This window comes from Platalea leucorodia (genome assembly GCF_965183815.1).
Source record: "Platalea leucorodia genome assembly, chromosome: 6".
NCBI classification, from domain to species: Eukaryota; Metazoa; Chordata; class Aves; order Pelecaniformes; family Threskiornithidae; genus Platalea; species Platalea leucorodia.
The window spans coordinates 23,480,585-23,500,944 of record NC_138828.1 but is presented as its reverse complement, the minus strand read 5'-3'; the positions used below and the strand labels follow the sequence as shown (position 1 = coordinate 23,500,944).

Below are 20,360 nucleotides of genomic sequence, written 5' to 3'. Positions count from 1 at the left end.
TAGTAAAAATAAGAATATCTGTAGCATGTAGTGGTTAGTTGTAAACAACTGAAAGAAAGAAAAAACCTCCCTAGAAGTTGTAAAATAGTCCAAGATACATAGCTACTCTATTTTTGTAGCAGGTATGTTTTCTGCCACAGCCTTGATTTTTTATTACTTTATATTTTTAAATAACTTAGAATAATAATGAGTTTGCCTACCAGCAGCCAACTCAAAAACATAATGGAAAAAGAAAAAAAACACAGCCACCATTACAGTGGTGGGGAGAAACTCTCCCCAGCAGCCAATTTTTTGTGTCCAGTCCTTTCCCTTCTCATCAATCCCGATCAGGCAAAGTTCCTGGCTATATACAGCTTATTAGGAATGGAAGTTCTTCAATGCAGACTTGGGGTTCACTGAAAGGAATGGTGATTTTTTCCCCTCCATAATCTACTATCAACTCTGCAGAGTCCTTGTAGCAGCAAGCTGCAACAAAAGGTAGGGGAAAAATAACCCATCCAGGTGTGAAATGATTCATAGGTGGCATCTGAGCTCTTCAAAGGATTCTGTCAGCACTGTCCTCAATCAATAGTTAAGCCTGAATCACTTTTATCTCATCTGTCAGATATAAGAAGCTGCCTGTTTGTTCTTGAGTTAACTTGTTTCATCTTTGCTGACACAATATCACAACTGACTGCACATTTTTCATCACTTTGAATGCCACTTGGTGTACAGAACAATAAACCAAGCCATGCCCCTTGGCAATCCACGTAATGTATCAACAGCAAAAACAGCAGCCATCTTCTGCGCTAGACTCTGCTCAGAAGCACTGACCTGAAAGGAAGAGGGAAATATAAATAAGTAAAGACAGTCATTAGAATGATGTAAATCTTCTCAGACAGCTTCAGAGTGCTTTGGATAAGGATCCTGTGAAACTCAAGTTCGTGTTATCACAGGTTTTCAAGCTCTTTGTCCCTCTTGCCACCCTGTGTAATGATGTGGAGTGTCTGTGCACTGATGTGAATAACTCTCCCTTTCTGTCCTCTCCCCAAAATAACTGGGATTAATCAGAAGGAATTGTTACATCCCCTTGTGATATCCCAGGAAAAAACAACACAGCCTGCAGAGAATCCTTAGGGTTATGGTGTACGGTTCTCACTCTGTCGTGCTGCTGAGTGGATCAGAAGAGTTGGGATGTTATACCCACGGGTACCTCCAGGTGTTAATGTAGCAGCTGCCTGCAACAGTGACAAGAACACCTGACTAATGGTTAGTTCCTTGGGATATCGGTAGTTTTAAGACTAAAGTGGAGGAATGACTTAGGGGTGAAAACACAGACTATTCATACACCTGCTTAATTCTGTCTCTCCATCTATGCACCTGATTAGTTTTCTCTGCTGCCATGAATTCAACTTTTTTTTTTTTTTAAAGTTGATTGGCAATGCACAAACTAGAACATTGCCATAATGGTTCATGTATCCTTCCACAATTAGTAAAATGAAAGAGTTGATGAGGCTATGTTCAACCAGCAGTAGAAGAAAAGCCAAAAATAGGATTTTGCTTAAATTTGTTTTTCCTGGCCTGGACTCTAAATTGTTACCTGGTTTCATGAATGCATTTGCCCCAGAGTGATCTTTGTGCAAACCTCATCCCTGTCTGAAAGGCTAGGTGCATAAAGGGATGCAATAGCTGCAGAAACATCTGCTTGGAAACCAGAGTGCTCTGTATAGCACTTGTGAGGAGGCAGAGATTTCTTTGAAGTTTAGAAAGTATTTTTTCCTACACTGAATAACACAAGAAATTAAGATACAAAATTACTTATTCTAATTCCCAGCCCCTAAGGCAGAGAAGGCTTGAGAGGGTTTAAGATAAGGGCTGACTGTTCTCTTTTTTCCCAGAGTCCCAGACTGGAGGGGGGATTTACACCAATGCTGTGCCCCATCTGTTGAAACATGTAGCTTGCCATTTGGTTTTAACTGTTTGATGCTTGCTCTGTATCCCATTCTCTTTATTTATTGATGCAGGTAACCTCTGACACAAACCTTAGTGTCTTCCATCTGTCCTTTTCAATGTGATTCTCGGGACTTTCGCTTTCATAGGAAGCCAAGTAAAGTGCTGCAATCAGAAGCAAATACAGTATGTTAGGCCTACTGGCATTTTAAAATTTGCTCTCCCTGGGAAGTGGACTTTAGTTAAATGAAGCAGGCTTGTATTATCCATCCCTCAGATCAGGGCTCCAGAATGCCATTAGGAAGTATAGCATTACTTATAATTACATCCAGACAACACTAACCAACAGTGCATGAGAAAAAAAAGACTCCCCTGAGGGGGAAAAAAACAACTAGTGAAAACTCAAAAGCACAAGACTGGAAGAAAACATGCAAAAGAAAAAACTGAGCCCAGGGACATGGTGCTTTGTAAGCAACCAGCAAAGTCCCCGTTTTCTTTCTCAAGCAGCACCGTTTAGTGTAAAGCATCCTGAAAGTCCATATAAATACACTTTAGATTATATTTATAGGGACCACACATCCTATCAATTTTTTTCATTCCCTTTCAGAGAAAAGGATAATGCCAATTCTCGCAGACCATGTGAACATAAAAAGAAAAATCTTATTTTCTCTCTCATTTGTAAGGGAGAAGCATTTTTTACTTGCCAGAAAGAGATGTCTCAGGACAAAGTCTTTCTTTACTGTGAGGAAGCAACAACTTAACATGGAGAGAGACTAAGCAGTAGCCAGTGACACCAGACCTGCAGGAAGTCCAGAGCTCCTTACCATCATCACTGAAGACTGGGACAGTGAGCAAGTACTGCAGAATCTTCCGATCCCTTTCAAAAGGACACTCCACTTGTTTCCACATCATAAATTCACTGACTTGTTTTGCCAATTCCCAAAATTTCTGTCAAAATAGAAGAGAAAACAGAAGAGGCACTATATATTGAACAGTACTATTTACTCTGAACAGTTTTTAAAAAGAGACGGATCTTGGCTTCAAGCCCAAGGCTTGGATTCTTCCCGGCTTTTAAGCTAGAATTGAACATAATCTGCCTTAACAACTCAGTTTCTAACGTTTGCATTTCTGTTTCAAACTGGGATGACTTCCCACTCCTCCACCCTGGTACAATTGTTGTTATTTATGAATATATATAGCAGACCATGGTCTGCACTGAATTTCTTTTCAAGGAGCTGATAACACTGCTTATGCCCAACTTTTCACTTTGATGATGCTCATGCTTGTTGTTTTGCAGTGAAATATTTAGTAATTTTCACATCAAAAGTCTCTAGATACTTAATACTGACATTTCGAAATCCAGATGTTCCATTTTAGTTAGTTAATCTTAAATGCTCAATCTTCTTGCTGGAAATTTATGCCAAAAATAAACATTCCCCATGTAGTGTGTTGATGTCATTCATTGATAAACTCTTTCGACTAAAGTTTAACATGCCTCAAGTACACGTGGATTCCTTGAGTAAAAGGACATTTCAGATCATCACATAGTCTAGCTTTAGAACCAGGCTAATTCAGGCCAATGACTACAAGTGAAAATTGCTGTAATTCTGTGAGAGTGACCCAGGCTTCTTGAAAGCTGAAAGCACCAGAAAACAATTCATTGGGTAACCCACACTGTCAGATAACAAGCATGAAATCGGAGGCAGAAGAACTACTGAAAGACAAGGGACTCAAAACTCTTTCACTGCTGCTCTATTGCATGTTTCTTCAGAGAAGATCTGTGACTTACATGTATGAAAATACTGCATCTATATCTTGACAAAGGATGAACTCACTTTTTACATGTGGAATTCAAAAAGAAGCTTTAAAATACTAATTTGAATGATTTTGTCGTTAAGTATAACAAACCTGTGAGTTGAAATGTTTAGATGAATTGAGCACTGGGAAAAAGTTCTGACTTTTTTCCCTACTAAAAAACTGTGAATATTGAAAGGGTTTCTATAAACATTCCATCTTCAATAAAACTGCTTTTTCCTGACTACCTCCCAGTTCCTGTGAGAAGTAACAGGTACACTCAAATTCCAGTCTAATTTTGCTCTCCCAGAATCCAGTGGAAGTTGAACCATGGTCTGCTTCAGTTTTCTGTTAAAGGGGCTGACCCTGTATCAATACCCCACTCAGTGCTCTACTTACTTCAAAATTGACATGACCATTTGGAAGACGATTGGCACAACCCTCATTGAGGAAGTAAATATCTTTGATCAAGAGGCTGAAGAAAGGTATTACGATCTAAGGAAAGAACAACATTATTCTCAGTCTGGTCCTGAATCAAAACATAATGCTCTACAGAGAAAAAGAAAAGGAAGTCAGGTGGTACAAAATACCGAAAGACTAAGATCTGTATGATATCTTTCTCTTTCTCTACACAAAAATTTTGCATTCACTACATTTTAAAATACATGACATTTCTCTATAAAGAAAGTCCTCCCCTGGATGGTAAGCTAATCACTATAGTTTTATGTCCAGCTTTGTGCCAAACTGCTTCCATGACCTTGAATTCCTCTTGGCATGTAGCTCCCCCAAGGTCACAATTAAAGTACCTGTTGGTACCCCACTGCTTGTCAACTGTGGCTATGAGGCGTGTTCAGAACAACAATATGCCTAACTCATTTCATTTCTATGTCATGTCCCTCTTGTTTTCACTTTCTCATTCTTCCTTGCAGATTCCAGAACATAGGAGTTCAGGGGTGCCTACTTCTTACACATAATTCCTGCAGGGTATCTCTTAGTGCAGCTCTCCCTCTTCACAGGGACTTGCTTGGTAAATGAGGGGAGATGCATGTTAAAGCACTGCATGGAAAATTTGGGGCTAGCAGCACAAATGTCTTTCAAATTACAATTCCCTGAACTCATGCAAGAAATTGAACCTTGGCACTGACTGGCTCAAAACAAAGCATTTCCTGCCAACTGAACAAATCAAAGCATTTTTCTTTGGAGAACGCTTGAACATTCTTATATTCTTCAAATTACTGTATTTTAATTTGCATCCTACAAAAAATTTCACAGCTACACATCCTTGTTGCAACTGGGGATAAAACAAATATCACTTATCACTATTTCCATGGAAGACTTCACTGCACCATTTCAATATATGTAAGTTCTTTCTTTGAAGTCTTAAAACTCACTTTTCTCTGAAAAGAAGTAAGCATCTACATTTAAACTTCTGGTACTTTGAATGATATGTGAACAGATCCTTAGGACTCAGAAAAAAATCCCCATTTTTATTTACACATGTATAACAACAATATAGACCAGCAGACTGCACATGGATTTGCTTCATCCTGCCTGGTAGTTTATTCTATGAGCAACAAGATCAGGTTTATCAAACACAGCACGAAGTCCTAGTATTATAAGCAGTTGATGAGCAACTGCTTTTAAGTGAGAAGCAGCTAGGAAGCTATTTGGCTCCTTTCCACAAGAACTACAACTGAGATTCTGCATTCATGTGTGACCAAATCCAGTTTATTTCTCAAAAGCTAATTTATTTTAAAGAGCAAAGAAAGATGTCACCTCTATTAATGCATAGTTCACAGCCACTCTTGAATCTGGAAGGTGGATTTTAACCCACTGCATTACACAAACACCTGATTCACTAAAAAACTCCAGAGTATATTTAAAGCTCATCTAAAGACTGCACACAGGAAGGGGACTCCACAGAATCTAGACAGAAGCTCTGTCTAGATCCGAGTTTTAGAATACCTGTTCCGAGTAAGTTTTAAAGCTTTTCCACCCTAAATCATAAACCACAAACCACTTAAAATTGAGCACAAGTAGCAGCTACAATAACAAATTACTAGCAACCTCATTTCAGTCCTTAGCCTTTCCATCTGTATTACTGGTTTGCAAGATAAAAGTTCTCTGTCAAAAAAGAAATGAGCTGAGGCAATGTACTTATTTTATTTAAATAATCAAAGCAATCACTTCATGTTTGCAGCTTTCAGTCAGCACCAAACTGAACTGGCAGCCCTAAGATGATAATTTTCATTGAGCCACCTGGTTTCCTCAAATGCTCCATTTACGTTCTTGGTAGCTTACAGGTAATATTTAGACATTCCCAGTAAAGACGGATTCAGTTTTCAGGCTTTTTATTCTTTTTAAAAGGCCATCAGGGGTAGAGTTGCTGAGAATCAGAATCCCAAGACAAAAGCTTACATGCAACTTAACAAGTATATTTCATTTTTGCCCACTGCCAAGTCATTTGTAAACATACCTTCTCTCTATTGCTATGAGCTGTCAAGGACCGTTGAGCGGCTCCACGTAGGGCAGTTCGGTAATTATAAAAATTGCTAGAAGGGTCCATCTGATGCTACAAAGCATGAAAAAATTTAAATAATGAACCAGTGTCATCACCACACAATTCTTTCTCACTTGAGCAACTGTTTTGAAAAGCAAGAGGTCTGCTGAACAGCACCACAAATATGGCCTTTTAGAGGACTGCAAAATCTCTTTATCTGTTCATTTGATCAGAAGAGAACCTTGTTTTAAAAAATATTCACTCAGCACAACAAGGGTTCCAATACAAGTCAGGGGCAGGAAAGCAAAGGCAGGCTTCCTCGACCTTCTCTCTCTCACCACAAAGAAGGCAGTTCAGCTTTAATTCAAAAGCCAAAATCATGAAACTAAGACAATGATGGGTCTTGGCACCAACATTCTGCTCTTCCTAGTATGCAGGTTTCTCAGAGCTGATTCAGTTGCAGAGTAAGATCAGACACCTAAATCTGTTAGTGCCCCCACCTCATTGCTCCAAGACTGATTGCTGCATCTCAATGACTAGGACAACTGCATGGCTCACAAAGCAGGTCCTTAACCAGCAAAGTCCAGCCTGCATAACAAGGTCGAATTTTACATAAGGCTGTAATCTTAAGAGCAACTTCCTGAGCTGTGCAGCCATTCTTGACACAAGGAAGGCTATTTCCCACCCAAGAGTGGGGGAAGGAAGTGTGAGGTGGCTACAGCCATCCAGTTTTAAACTGTTGTCATAACACAAGTCAAATCTCCTATTAATAAACATTTCATGCTTACATCAAGTACAAAATACTACATTTTCTTTATCTTACTAATAAATAACCTGAATTAACTGATTGCCATTTACAGCAGCATAATTAACTTGTTGGTAAATAATCTGCTGGGTAAATCACAAACTCATACACTGCTGCACCTACATGATCTTTGACAAAGGTCTCTACTACCTGAGGGTAATTTAGTTCAAGACAAATTTCTCTGAAAGGGCAAGGCAGCCACCTTACAGCTCAACTTGATTTTCAAAGGCAGAACTGTATTAGGTCAATCCACACCATCCCTCTCAAATACATCTCCCTTTCAAGAGGTTACCTACCTTTCTTTTTTTTTTTAAGTAATTCTTAGGAGGTGGGTTTGGGAATTAAAAAAAAAATTACTTCAATTTCCTTCTTCCAAATCAAAAGAGCACAAGTCAGCTAAACAATTCTTATTACATCTTCTAGAATTTCCATTAAGAGCACAAATATACTAAACATGTCATAATGAAGCCAAACTTGCATTTTAGAGCAGTTGAAAGTAAAATGCTATTAACAGCCCTGTGTCCAAATATTGGCCAAACTTACCTCAAGAATATCAAATTTGGCTGTCTTCACTTTTGCCCAAGTTTTCTTTAACCGAGACACAGGACTCATGTTCATGCCAGCTTGATATAAGAGAGAGAAATTTTTGGAGTATTTAAAAAAAAAAATCTTTCAAGTAGCTAAGGCTAGTAAGTATTTCTAGAGCAAAGGAGCTATTAACAGTAACAAATATTTTCAACAGAGCTATTCAGAAATCAGACTCATCATTTTCTTGAAATTCCAATGTTAAAAACAACTTTGGAAGCAAAATCAACATCTCTTACAGAATGAAAGCTCTAGAAAACCTGACTATGACATTATTTAATGTGGTTTTGAGAAAACATAAATATACAGCAGAAAAGCACAAATGAGTTTTCTCAATACTGTCTCTTACATATTTCACTGAAAACTACACATATCTATGAAGTTTTCACATTTCAAATTAAAAAAATATTCCAAATATTTTCCCATCAGATATAAAAAAGTTATGGAATTTTTAAACCACTAGGATATTTACAGTGCAATAGAAACGATGGAAGACATCAATCCTCCATATTATAGGAAGAGTTTCTATTCCAATTTAGCAATAAAGCTGGTTTCAAAAAGTGGGGATTTAGATCTCTGAACAGTTGCAATGATAACTTTTCTGTAATTTACACTATGGCAGTAAATAATTTCTTACACACGTAACACTACAATAGTGTTGAGCAATTCTCCACCGCTTCCCCTCCCAACTTCACACTGCTGAGTGTGCTAAGGAGCAGACTTTTGTTTAAAGCACTGTGCTTCCTTTACCCAGATTCAAACAGGGACAAAACATCTCAGGACAGATACTTACAAATAATAGCCATTAAGGAGTTAAAGTTGCCAATGTTAAAACATTCCCGTGCCACATCAATGAAATATTCTATCACTCTTGCTCTGTGCTTCTTCTTCACAGGCTGCAAGAGATGCCATCAGAGTGTTACGCTCAGCAGGAAACAGACCCATCCCCAAAAGAAACAACACCCTTGTTAGAAGTCTTTTCCACATGTATCACAACTTCACACTATGCTTTACATGTAGAGAAAGCCATACTATTGTGTTCAAAAGCCCTCAGGACAGCAAAGACAACGCAGATACCAGGCAGGTAGACAGCAAGGACAACAGGTAAAGAGGCTCTGCCAAGAAGAAGGGTACAAAGAACAGTAGAGCTAAGAAGGGGGTCAGCAAAGACGAGAGAAAAGATGCCTCCATTCACAAGGGGAATTCACAGGAGAGAAGAGCAGGCCAGACGCACTCCTGTGCCAAGAAAGGCTAACCCAGCATAACATCACCACTGTGTCACATGGGCAAGGCTGAGGCACGAGTATGATGCTGAAAACACGGACTTATTTCCTCTTCAGCCCTGCACTGACTTCATCCACACGTGAAAAAGTACAGAGCTGAGAAAATGAAAAGTCAAAGGGCACACTGAAAACCTGAAAAGGCTTCACCATTTTAGACAACTAGACTAAACAAAACCTTTTAGCAGAAAAAGTCTTTCCTCACCAGACAGATTTCTGTTGCAACCAAGTAACTGAGCCTGTTAAACCATTCCACATAGGCTTCCAGAGTCCGTGTCTTCTTTTGGTCTCCATAGCAGCTCTGCAGACAGAAGAAGAATAGCAACTTTCAGTGTAATCTTCATCTTTTCCCTGAGAGAGACCTTTTGGCTTTCTACCTTGCCATCCCCAAACACTGTCAAGTAACCGGGAATAACTCAATTACCCAAAGTGACAAAGAGCTTAGAGGGAAAGCAGCAGTGATAGTATTTGAGCATGTATAACTTCTTCTTGACCTGTTGGCTCAGTAAAGCACTCAAGCAGGCATGTGGAATCCATCACCTGCTCTAAGTCCTACTGGCATGCTTTAAGGACTTAGGACAGACTTATGCAAACAATCAAAGCTAAGTATCTGCTCAAAGCTTCCTTGAATATGAACAGTTTCAGTCCTCACTCCTGTCCAATTCATATAGTAGAGACAATATTATGCCCACTGCAAGTGCAGAAGGAAAACAGAGGCCAGCCCACTCCACTGGCACATTATGTTCAGTTGTTGATGCCAAATTAACATACTGCATCCTAATTTTGGGAGATCAGCTCTACTATTTTCATTGGATTATCCCTTCCCTAACCAGTGCTATTTGTTCTGTTGTGTCTTGGAATGATTCCCACACCACATTTCAGGGTTGCCTAAAAACGGGTAGACAGCAGTTCTAGTGATCTCTACCTACAAAATAATTTTCAGAGACTGTCTGACTGAACATCAAATTGTAAACTTGAGTCATTCTATTCTGTTTGTCAGTTTTAGGGAGGACAGTAATTCAAGTTTTAACTGCCTAACTTTGGCACAGTTTATTTACAGAGCATGAGTCATCTTGAAAGCAGCACTCAAGGAGATGACAACTCTAGCATGATTAGCTAAAAGCACTGCGTCTTTGCCCTTCATCTCACATGGATGTAGAGCTTACTGCCCCCTTTTCGTGATGTGTGCTCTTCCTGCAAATTGCCCCACTTGCCAGTTTGCTTCAAAGAGTTCAGTTTACTAAAAGGAAGAACAGATGTTGAAAATGAGTAACACAAAAGCCAAAGTTAAACTCAGCTTTTTTCCAGCTGTAGACCACATAGGTGGCCTGGAGAAAACATTCACAGGATTAAGTTCTCCCTTAGCTTAAATCAGAAAAAACAGCAAATGTGTTAATTTAAGTCAATTTGTTGGCTGAGGTCTGGAGCTCCAGGAGTTGTCCTCCAGAAAAAAAAAGCATCAACAGTATTTTTAAGAGGAATACTAAAGCATTTTCACTATAAAGCTCATTTCTGCTGATCACTGTTTATTGCTGGACCTCACTTCCAGCTCATGGGGCACCTGAGCTCCAGGATGTTAAATGCCACATTTCAGAGCTGCTCCAGATCTGCTCCAATTACCTTGTCATTATCCAAAGGATCCTTTTGCACAAGTGCCTGGACAAATTCTTCTGGTCCAATATAATTGAGTCTCTCCTAAATAAAGCACACAAGCAGCCAAGTCATATCCTATGTTAACCTGCATTTCAAAAAGAGGGGAAGGATGAAATCATACTTGAAGTACAACAACTCACAAGCTCTATGTGTGTCAGCTGCTGCGCTAACGCGTAGGGATCATTGCAGACTGTGATTATGTCCCTCTGGATGGACTGGGGCTTGGTCTTTAGAACTGTGAGGCAATCTGTGGACGCGGCATTAATTTTTGCAAGTACTTCCTCATACTGGCTAACAGTGGCGAGCTTCCGAATCAGGTTCTGGAGGAGCTGCTGTACATTCTTCCGATACATCTGTCATGACATGAAACAATCGGAAGACATTTTCAAAATGTGAGAAGATAGTATTAAAGTCTGCATGACACCGAAACAGATTGATGCTGATACCTGTATTTGTTGTCAAGATATGCTCTACTATGTGAGTTTCTAATATTGACATTTCATCAGACCAAAAAGAATCCAGCTGAGGATTTAAACACTGATTGTCTCACAGATTCAGTAGTGACCCGGTTAGCTCAAAGAACAGCAGAAAATACATGCACAATCTACTGGATGAAAAGTACCACCAGTCACCCACAAAACACAAGAAATGAAAATACTCCATCTTCGCCTGGTTAAGACCACAGAAAAAACAATATATGGTCATTCAACGAGGAAAAAAGGGCCTGCTTCTCTCTGGAGTAAATCAAGACCAGTTGCACTGAAGTCAGAGTTAAAGCTTGCGGTAAATCTGAGAAAAAAGGAGATGATAATAAAACCATCTCTCTTTTCTTTCACGTTGCAGACCTTTCCACGTGGCGGTTTAAGTTAGCAGGAGTGACAAATTTAAGCAGGAGCAGGACTTGACTCTTAAGTAGATAGATCTGTGTACCTGACCCCAAGGTGGTTACTCTTCCAAACTCCAGATACCATCCTAAATCTATTAAAGCAAAACCTAAGTGGCTGAAAAAAAGGAGCATCCAAAACCTACTGGCAGCACAGTAGAGTGTGATCAGTCCAAGACAGGAATATTTCCTGTATTCTAATGAATTTGTCATTCCCTCCAAAGCTCCCATTTTTAAGGATTTCCAAATTTACTCAAATACAACAGCACTATCTTGGGTCAGAGTAATTCTGAAAGTCAGTTGTGTTCAACCAAGGCTGAATTTGTCTTGTTACTTGGTAAATAGTTGCTTTCTGCTTAGATGTATTTTGATTTTCTAGACAAATACAAACAGCACAATTTTTCACCAGGGTGGGTGGGAAGAGAACAGGGGGATCTCAAGCTCTTAAAAGAAAAGGATCTACATTTTCCTCAGGAAGACACACAAGTATTACTTCAAGCGCTGCACTTCCATAAACAGGTGTTAGGTGACATACACACAGACTTGCTTCACTGACCCATTCCCTTCCAAATTCTTTGAAATTTCATGTAAGAGAACTTTATGAAGCATTTTCTTGCCCAGCTGGTAATCAGCTGAGAATGAAAAAACATCTAAAATACTCAGGATGAATTCTGGCTACTGATGGAAATCACATAAAGATCAGTGGGTTAAGCTTCGAAGCAAAAAAATAAACCTTGCCTGATTTTGTGGGTCATGTCAACCCAGAACTGACAACAAAATCAGGGAGAAAACAGGGGAAGACACAAAGCTGAACCACTTAATTCTGGTCAATTGGCTTCTGTAGATGGAAAACCCCAGAGAAAAGGCAAACTGGCACAGATACCCTCCAAACCAGAACAAGAAATCAGGGTAATTAGCCCACATCTGATCTAACAGCAGTTCAACATAAAAAACATCGCTGTGTCCAGTGATGAGGTAAAACTCTCTTGGCACAAAGGCAGAAGGAAATGCCAGTACACCTCACAGATGTACCTGAGCCCACAAAACCGACATCCCTCTGCTCCTTTGAGCCTCATTCTCCTCTTAAGCAGAGTCAGTGTCCTCGAGGCATTCTGTGTAAGAATAAGTCTGTACTGAACTTTGCACCCATAACAGGTATTTGGTGCTGGATCATTACTTAATCTCATGCATTTTTTGGATATCATATAGATATATATTTAACAACACACCAATGAACTGACAGAATATGTCTTTTATCAATTAGACATTAATTTGATTGTAGTATGGCTACCAGTCAGCCTAAACATACGGTCCTTCTCTAAATTAGGTTTACCTTTTCCACTCATTTGTCCCACAGTCTCATTTTTTATTATATATTCACACTAACAATGCTGGTATTTATTTATATTTAAAAACCTCTGACGATTGGACAGCATGGGAGAAAGTAATGGGACACTTCACCTCAAGGTCACCCTTTTGCATCTGTCTTATATGGATAGTGACTGGAAATACTATTACTACTTGCTAGATATGGAATATCATATGTTAAATGAGTTTCCACAGTCAATCTCACTATATGATATTATGGTGAGGGGGGAAAAAGAAAAAAAAGGTCAGCATAATGTTGGGCTGCACTTGAAAAGACATCGGGATACAAGACGTGGCTTTGGTGTGACTGCATATGCTCATCAAGTGTTTCACAGAAAAAGCAGAAAAAGCCACTGATAAATGTTTATATGGAACTAATCAGGCAATGGGAGGCAATGGCTTATGGGAAAGGTTTCAAAAGTTATACCTTGAAACAAAGGTCAGTTAAGCGGTAAAAGGGACCAGAACAATCTAGAAATATCTCATGAGCATGATGACCTCAGAGGACACAGAGAGGGAAAAAGTGGAAGGAACAGAATTAAATTGAGGGAGAAGAGGGAGGAAAAAATAAACCCACCAAGGTTTTTCCAAATACTTTTTTTTGGTGGAGCAATATGTTAGCGTGGTGAACAGTTTTAGTTGGACTCTTACTGATAGCTCTGGGGATAGTACTGGAGCGCAATAATTCGGGAAGTGGAATAAGAAGCTAGAAGTAGAAGAGCTGTAGTGAATAGTAATAGGAAACAATGCTTCTTTTTTATCCTTCAAGGTAATGACTCATACAAATCCAAGCAATCTGTAGAAAAGCAAGGTCAAGGAAGTTGCCATTTACTGTTCCAAGCAGTTCACAATAACGCAAGTCAATTTACTGCAGCGCTTGCTTTTCCTTTGTCTTTCTAAAGGAAATCCCAAAGTCAAAAAAAGCTCAAAGCTAGAGCTAGGAAAGATCTATAGCTTGCTGCCAGAATAAGATTGCTCCATAGCGCTCATTTTCTAGCAGTTTCTACATCTACCTTTCCCCTCAATAAATGATTTCACTGTTTAAACTGTCTGTATTGCCAGAAACTTCACTGTAGACAACCTTTCCCTATTGCCATTTCACTCTTGCATCCACCAACTCAACTTCCCCCAGGCTAAACAGCTCACTCTCTTTTTTTGTGCCAGTGGGTATTTTTCAAGTGGGTATGAGTCCTCAACCTTATTATTCTTCCTTGAACTGAACTTCAGTTCCCTATCTTCCTATTAAGAGTACCCAGAAACAAAGTAACAGTTCAGGAGCACTGTACAAGGAAAGGTGCCTCCTGTCATCCCCACAGTGAAGACACACTTGCCTCTCCACAGTCCAAAGCACCCTGTAGCTATCTTGCAGCAACTCTAAGCTTGCCCATCAAATCTGGTATCTTTTTCATTTGTATTTCATACTGCATCTCACTCTCTTGTCCTGTCTTCTTTTGTCCCTCCCCACTTTCACAACATCAAAATGTATTTCAGTTTCCAAATTCAGTTTAGGTTTCTTCTCTTCCATCCTTGTTTACAGTCTCTCAAGATCTTTCCAGGCCTTTGGCAGCACTTGCAACTCCTCCCATTAAAGCTTACCTACATGCTTGTTAACATGCCGTCTACTGCCTCGTCCATATCATTATCCAAAAGCTTACATAAGGAACACCATCCCCTGAGGAACCCTAGAAACACAATGCCATTTAGCAATTGCTCTTTGCGTTTATAGTTCTTCCAAATGCCACTCCAGTGTCTTTTGTAATCTTAGTATTATGCCAGCTGCACATGATCTGCTTATTGAAACCTTGTTAATTGCCTTTCCACTAAGTGAATATAAGCCTTGGGTTTTGGCTGAGTTTATTTCAGTATTTACAAGACAAGCATCAGTTAAGCATCAAAATATTTCATAATACCTCCATGAAACTTTACTTCCATCTGAGAACTGGGACTTTGAAAAAGGTCAAGTGATTTCCTTGTGTGCTCCATCCAGAGGAAGGAATATGACAGACTTCCTCTGAGTCCATATCTGATGCTTTAAGCTCATGACAATTTTTCCTGGACCATTTTTCTTTTAGAAACTTTTTCCCAAACCTGCTATAACTCTTCCATTGACCTACAGGTCAAGAGGCCTGATTCCAACACACCTTACTCACACAAATCAAAGAAATTATCACCATTGGTAGGGATTTCTCAGATATGCATGGCTTCCCAGTGTCTAGCTTCTTCCAAGCAGAATCACTAAAATGAAAAATACTAACATCCACCAAGTTGTGTCTGTCTGCACAATATGCAGTTATATCATGGGTTTAGGGATGGAGTGAACCTTGCCTGTGCTTTGAAAAGGATCTGCTTATGCTGTGTGGCCTAGGTACTGGACAGAACTTTTTGCCTACCACCACCTTCATAATAAGTTAGCTTAGCCACCCAGAGCCATATCATGTCATTAAGAACAAACCTGCAATATCAAAGTATTAGAGGAATGCCTTTTTATCCAATAACTTTGTGCACAGACAACTTACCTCATCACCACTGGCTATTCTTTGTGCCAGCTCCTTTAAGTTCCTCATCATTCTTTCGTCTCGGAAATCATAAGGAAAGGTCTCTGTCCATTCAGTCAACAACTGTAGGATTTTGGGTGCAATTTTTCGTATCTGGTTCTATTTGAAAATGGTAAGGAGGAATGTTACATGTAACAGCAATACAGCACATATCTAACGCAAAGGAAACAGAATTCCCTTCTGTAGGATACTGTGGAGCACAAGGATACGAAGATGAGTTAAACTTTTAAGCTTAATTTAATTCAGCATTGGATTACTGGCCAGAGCCAATACCCATTGAAGCCAATGAAGAGACTCATTTGCTTAACTGACCTGGAAATTAGGCCCCAGGTAGGTGGAAATCTTAGAATGATTCCCCTCATTATCAGGAGTGTCTCAGTGCAAGACATTTAGTAGTGTTTCCATAACTTATGGCTAACTACCCACAATGAAAGTGATAAGCTTCAGTTCTGCCAAGACTTAGGCACACACTATACCTTATAGTGAGAAAGCAGTGGAATTATTCAAGTATCTTAATTTAATTTGTGTAATTTTCTACTGGGGTGGAGGTTCTATCTGAATCTATCTAATGCTATCTGAATTCTATCTAATCATCCTGCCCCCTTTCAACTCTAGACATGACACAGAAAAACCCATGCATTCCTATGCAAAGGGGCCAGCAATCTAAGCCGCTCCGCGAAGACTATAGCAAGAGTGTAGCTTAAGTATGCGAGACAGGTCAGTGTAATTCCCATTGACGCACTTAATTCATCGTTATGCCTTTCCAATATTTTGGAATTATACATCAAGATGTTCGGAACCCTGAAACAAAAGCAACCACTGCAGGGTCAGTGCAGGATACGTCATTAACAGCAAGCACTTTTGTTTCTGGCCCATGTATTGGCAAAACAAACAGTGCAGCAGCAGCAACAGTCTTCACAGAGGACAGGCTGAGCAGTGTGGAAATTTCCCATGAATGTCAGTGAATAAAGGGTCAAATTCTAGTTGCTTGCATCAGATTTTCAACCTGTTTAATCCTATTGAGGACTCTCTTGAGTAGGAATATTTTGCTGTGGGCAGGGTAGAGACATTTGACTGGAACTAACAGGAGTCCCTGAGAGTGAAGGATCTTACCTTGTCCAGGCTAGGCTCACTTAGTCTTTGCTGCTCAATGCACAGATGGCAGACTTTGGCCATGAGCTCATACGGATGCATGAATAGGCGTGAACTGAGAAGGAAGGTGAAGATGTATGTCCTCTGCAAACAAGAGGAAGACAGAGAAAGGGATAAATTACTACCAGTTTTATATTTTCTCAGAATGCACTCCTGACAAATCAGTTCCTAATACTATACTATCTGCAGAAGAAAACTCTGCATGTGGCTGTGCCAAGAGCTATTACTACAGCAGTAAGCATTTAATTTAACACTTGTCATTGCTGCAGAATCAGCGTTATAAATTCATGCTTGAGCCAAGTTATCAAAGATTTAACCAAAACAAGGCAGGGCAGGACTGGTTTAGCTCTCCTGTTGCACACAGTCTTATTACAAGCTTAGTATGTGAAATTACTCAGAATAAAATTTTAACTCATCTTCTCTCGCTCTACAGTAAACCTTTGTGAGAGCCATGACCAGATTACATAACTCTTTCTAGCCCAACAATGGATTAAAATTCATGCTGCAAGTCCAAGCTACTTAGAATACCAACAGAGAAATTCGGTCTGCTTCCACGTTGCTAGTGAAAGTAAATAGTCTTCAGAAAAAGAACAAAAAAAGATGCCAGTTGACCTGATTGTTGAGTTGACTCAATTTCGCCACATACACCATCTTTACTACACTGTGTTTGCCTGTCTGACCTCAGTAAACCGCACACTATGACCTTGTACTTCCTTTAAGAGTCCCCAAATACTGTTCATTTCTCATAGCATCACTTGTCTCCTGGGTGAAAGTGGAGGGAACTACATAGCTTCATTTTACAGAATAAAAATTAGTAACCCATTCTGAGGTTACAAGGAGAGGCTCCTTATTTTGCTTTAACTTTCCATGTATCATGATTTGAACTCATTGTGAGATGGATATTTTGAATATCCACTCCACTCCCCACACTGCCAGTAGTTAAGTACCTATGGCACCCACAAGAAAGATTCTACAATGTTCTAGTTCTAGGGACTTGGAATAAATCATCATGTTTGACCAATTGGTGTCTAAATTGCTACGTTTATATTTTACATTAAGCATTAATGGATAAGCACTAGCTTAAGCACAGTCCTGTGCTGCTGTTAACTCTGACACAAGTTAAAAAAGATCCTGTCTTGGAGACATGAATAGATCTATGACAATAACAGAAGCTGAATATAAGCAGAGTTATATCTTCAGCAGGAGCCTTTCAACAAGCAGAGATGCAGTTTCATCATCCCTCAGTCAGGCCCAACTGCCCCCCTGACCTTTTGATATCATTCTTCTTTTCTAAGAATTATATAAAATGTCTCAATTCATGGATGCATCTAGACAAAAGTGATGACAAACGTCCTGTTCTCATGTCCAGCCTCTGCTGATTCCAAACAGTGTGGTACTAGTTCAACAGCTCAGTTGCTAATTGCAAGATACATGTGGACCTCAGATGAGCAATGGGAAATATGCATTAAAAACTGTTTGTTTTTACACTAAATACATTCATCCTGTCACGCCGGTGGTGATGCCTTTCTCCTCAGCTTGCCTGACACATTTCTAAGGGTCAATGGTACATACATTCCGTCAAACAGTAAGCCACACTAGATACTTACTTTATAAATGAGTCATCAGGGTTGTGCACCTCACAAGAGGAGCAATAAAGAATTAGACTTCCTAGGTTAGGTGAGGTACTGCATGCTACACTCACATGAAGCACATATTTATCCTATCACTGCAGATCAGTCACTTGCTTTTGCTGCACATGTGAAAGTTTCCCTTTACAAGATGTATCAGGCCTAGCCATATAGTTAGCTGCATATACAGACTTACGTCAGGATAGTAATCTACATTGGGTACCAAGTGCTGGATCAGAGCTTCCAGGGACCCCGACAGGAGGTTGTTGTCATTGTAATAGAGCCCTCCACAGTTGTCCTCTTTTGACTGATACAGGTTCCTGTTGTGGCTGCTGCTGTCAAACATAGCTGCAAAGGGAGGCGTATGTGGCATCCTTGCCTGAGGAGACACACAAAAGAGACATGGGATAATTACCAGAAGGTAAGGTGCAATGTAAGAGGCTTTCTACACGCCAGAGATAGTACTGCACTAGGAAGAAAACCCAGCATCACACCCTGAGTTGCTTGCACAAAGCAGTAAAGATTGCACTGTCTTCCAGCTCACGCAGATTTCTCAGGAAAGGGCCAATGCAGGCTCTCATCACTGCCTGTCTATTGCAATTGCCAGGCACTTCTCTTGTCTTTTCCTGTTTTCTTCATTAAATGACAGATAAGAGGTCAAGGTTAAGAGTTAAAAGGAGCATACAAGAATCCTGACAGGTTTTGGGAACTCAAGTTTTCTGTAAAGCTTTTGGGGACATGGCATAACATTCATTGACAACTTTGGGCAAATCCTGACAGTAGCTACCTAAGAGCAGCACTCTGATGGGGAAGCATGTTCAGGCTGTCATGGGCTGACAGAACCGCAGTTAGTGCAGAGAGAGAGACTGAAGTGAAACCCTGAAGAGGTTACATGTGAGGACAGTCTCCTCATGCGACACGACAGCTGTAATCAAAAGCTCCAATTTCCCAACTACACCCTGGTAAATCAGTGCTGGGTTTTTCCAATTACACTGTGACAGGTGTGACCCAGGCTAAAGCCTGATGCTTCAGCACATCTGTCTCCACCTACTTTCTGAGTGGCTCCACAGAAATTTGGAAAAATATGCCTGTGTATAGTTGCTTACCAATGTTTTCCAAGTTCACCAATGATATCAAACATGTGAGAAGAGTCAGAGATCTGTTAAACCCTCTCTCCAAATTCTGTGACAATGTGAAAAATCCAGCCCTGTGTTTTCCAGCTTCAGATTTGCTTAATACTTAAGGAAAAATAAAGCAATTACTCATCAGTCTGCATCTCAGTGCCTGTGGAATAAAAATGTCTTACCAAGGAAAAGATCAGCCAGTGCTGCAGGCTGTTCAGTCATCCAGTGTAGTGGGTGGGCGGCAAGGGGGCTATGACCACCCAAGAGCTCTGTTGGTGATGCAGTGTGTGAAAAGGCCAAAAAATAAAATCTCTCTGATTACTAGAGAGTTGAGTTATACCCTCCTTCCCTCTCCTCCCCCCTTCCCTGCCTTCTGGGAGTAACAGTTCTTGTCAGTTTGAGGAACCTGGGTTTTATAGCCTTCACTGAAAGGTAAGTTTGTGCCTAATTTTAGCCACAAAGATGTGCTGGTTTTAACTCTACTACAGCAGTTACTAGGCTGTGAGTGCTAATGGGCCAGCCGCACTTGGGGAGAGGACAGATCAAATGCACTGCTTCCCATCCTCCCCACAACTGGGAGACAAGGGAGATCAAATTGAGAAGACAATATCCACAGGCTGCCATGCTCGTGTGTTGACAGAGCATGTGCGTGTGCCTGAGAAAAGCATTAATGCCTCTGAGCCATCATTGTAAGTACAGATGCTGTTGCTTTTCTCTTCATTGTATCAAATCCTATTTGGGAAAAGGCTCTTCAAAGCCACAGACCTCAGCGAACACCAGTGTGTGAAGGCACCCCATTTTGAGAACAACTAGTGATGTGACAGCCTGGAGATAAATAGTGTGCTGCCATCTGTGTGCTCCGCAACTCACAATAAAGCACTTTTCAGAGTGAGGTCAGTGGAGATGAGAAGCTATTAAGTTATTAGCTAGATTCCTGGGGACCTGAAGCACCACATAGAAAGCCACAGACCTGCTGCTGCTGGCAGCATGTCCGGACAACGGAGGCATTCAAACGAGCACAAGACTGAGGGATTCAGTAAGTACGCAGTAAGAGAAAGCCAAAAACGGTTGCAAAGACAGAGAGTGACAGTGAAGAGAGCGTCC

General features: G+C 40.2%; 1 protein-coding gene across 1 annotated transcript; it reads right to left on the bottom strand.

The window, feature by feature from the left end:
• Nucleotides 1-1,987: 1,987 nt before the first annotated feature.
• On the bottom strand, nt 1,988-18,505 carry RASGEF1B (RasGEF domain family member 1B; the record flags this gene model as incomplete). The annotated part of the gene is made up of 12 exons (XM_082315046.1): nt 1,988-2,094; nt 2,754-2,877; nt 4,123-4,218; nt 6,200-6,295; nt 7,572-7,651; nt 8,407-8,509; nt 9,099-9,194; nt 10,514-10,588; nt 10,687-10,899; nt 15,314-15,451; nt 16,466-16,588; nt 18,329-18,505. 12 exons carry the CDS (start codon nt 18,503-18,505, stop codon nt 1,988-1,990), a joined length of 1,428 nt encoding a protein of 475 aa, XP_082171172.1.
• Between the last annotated feature and the right edge of the window lie 1,855 nt (nt 18,506-20,360).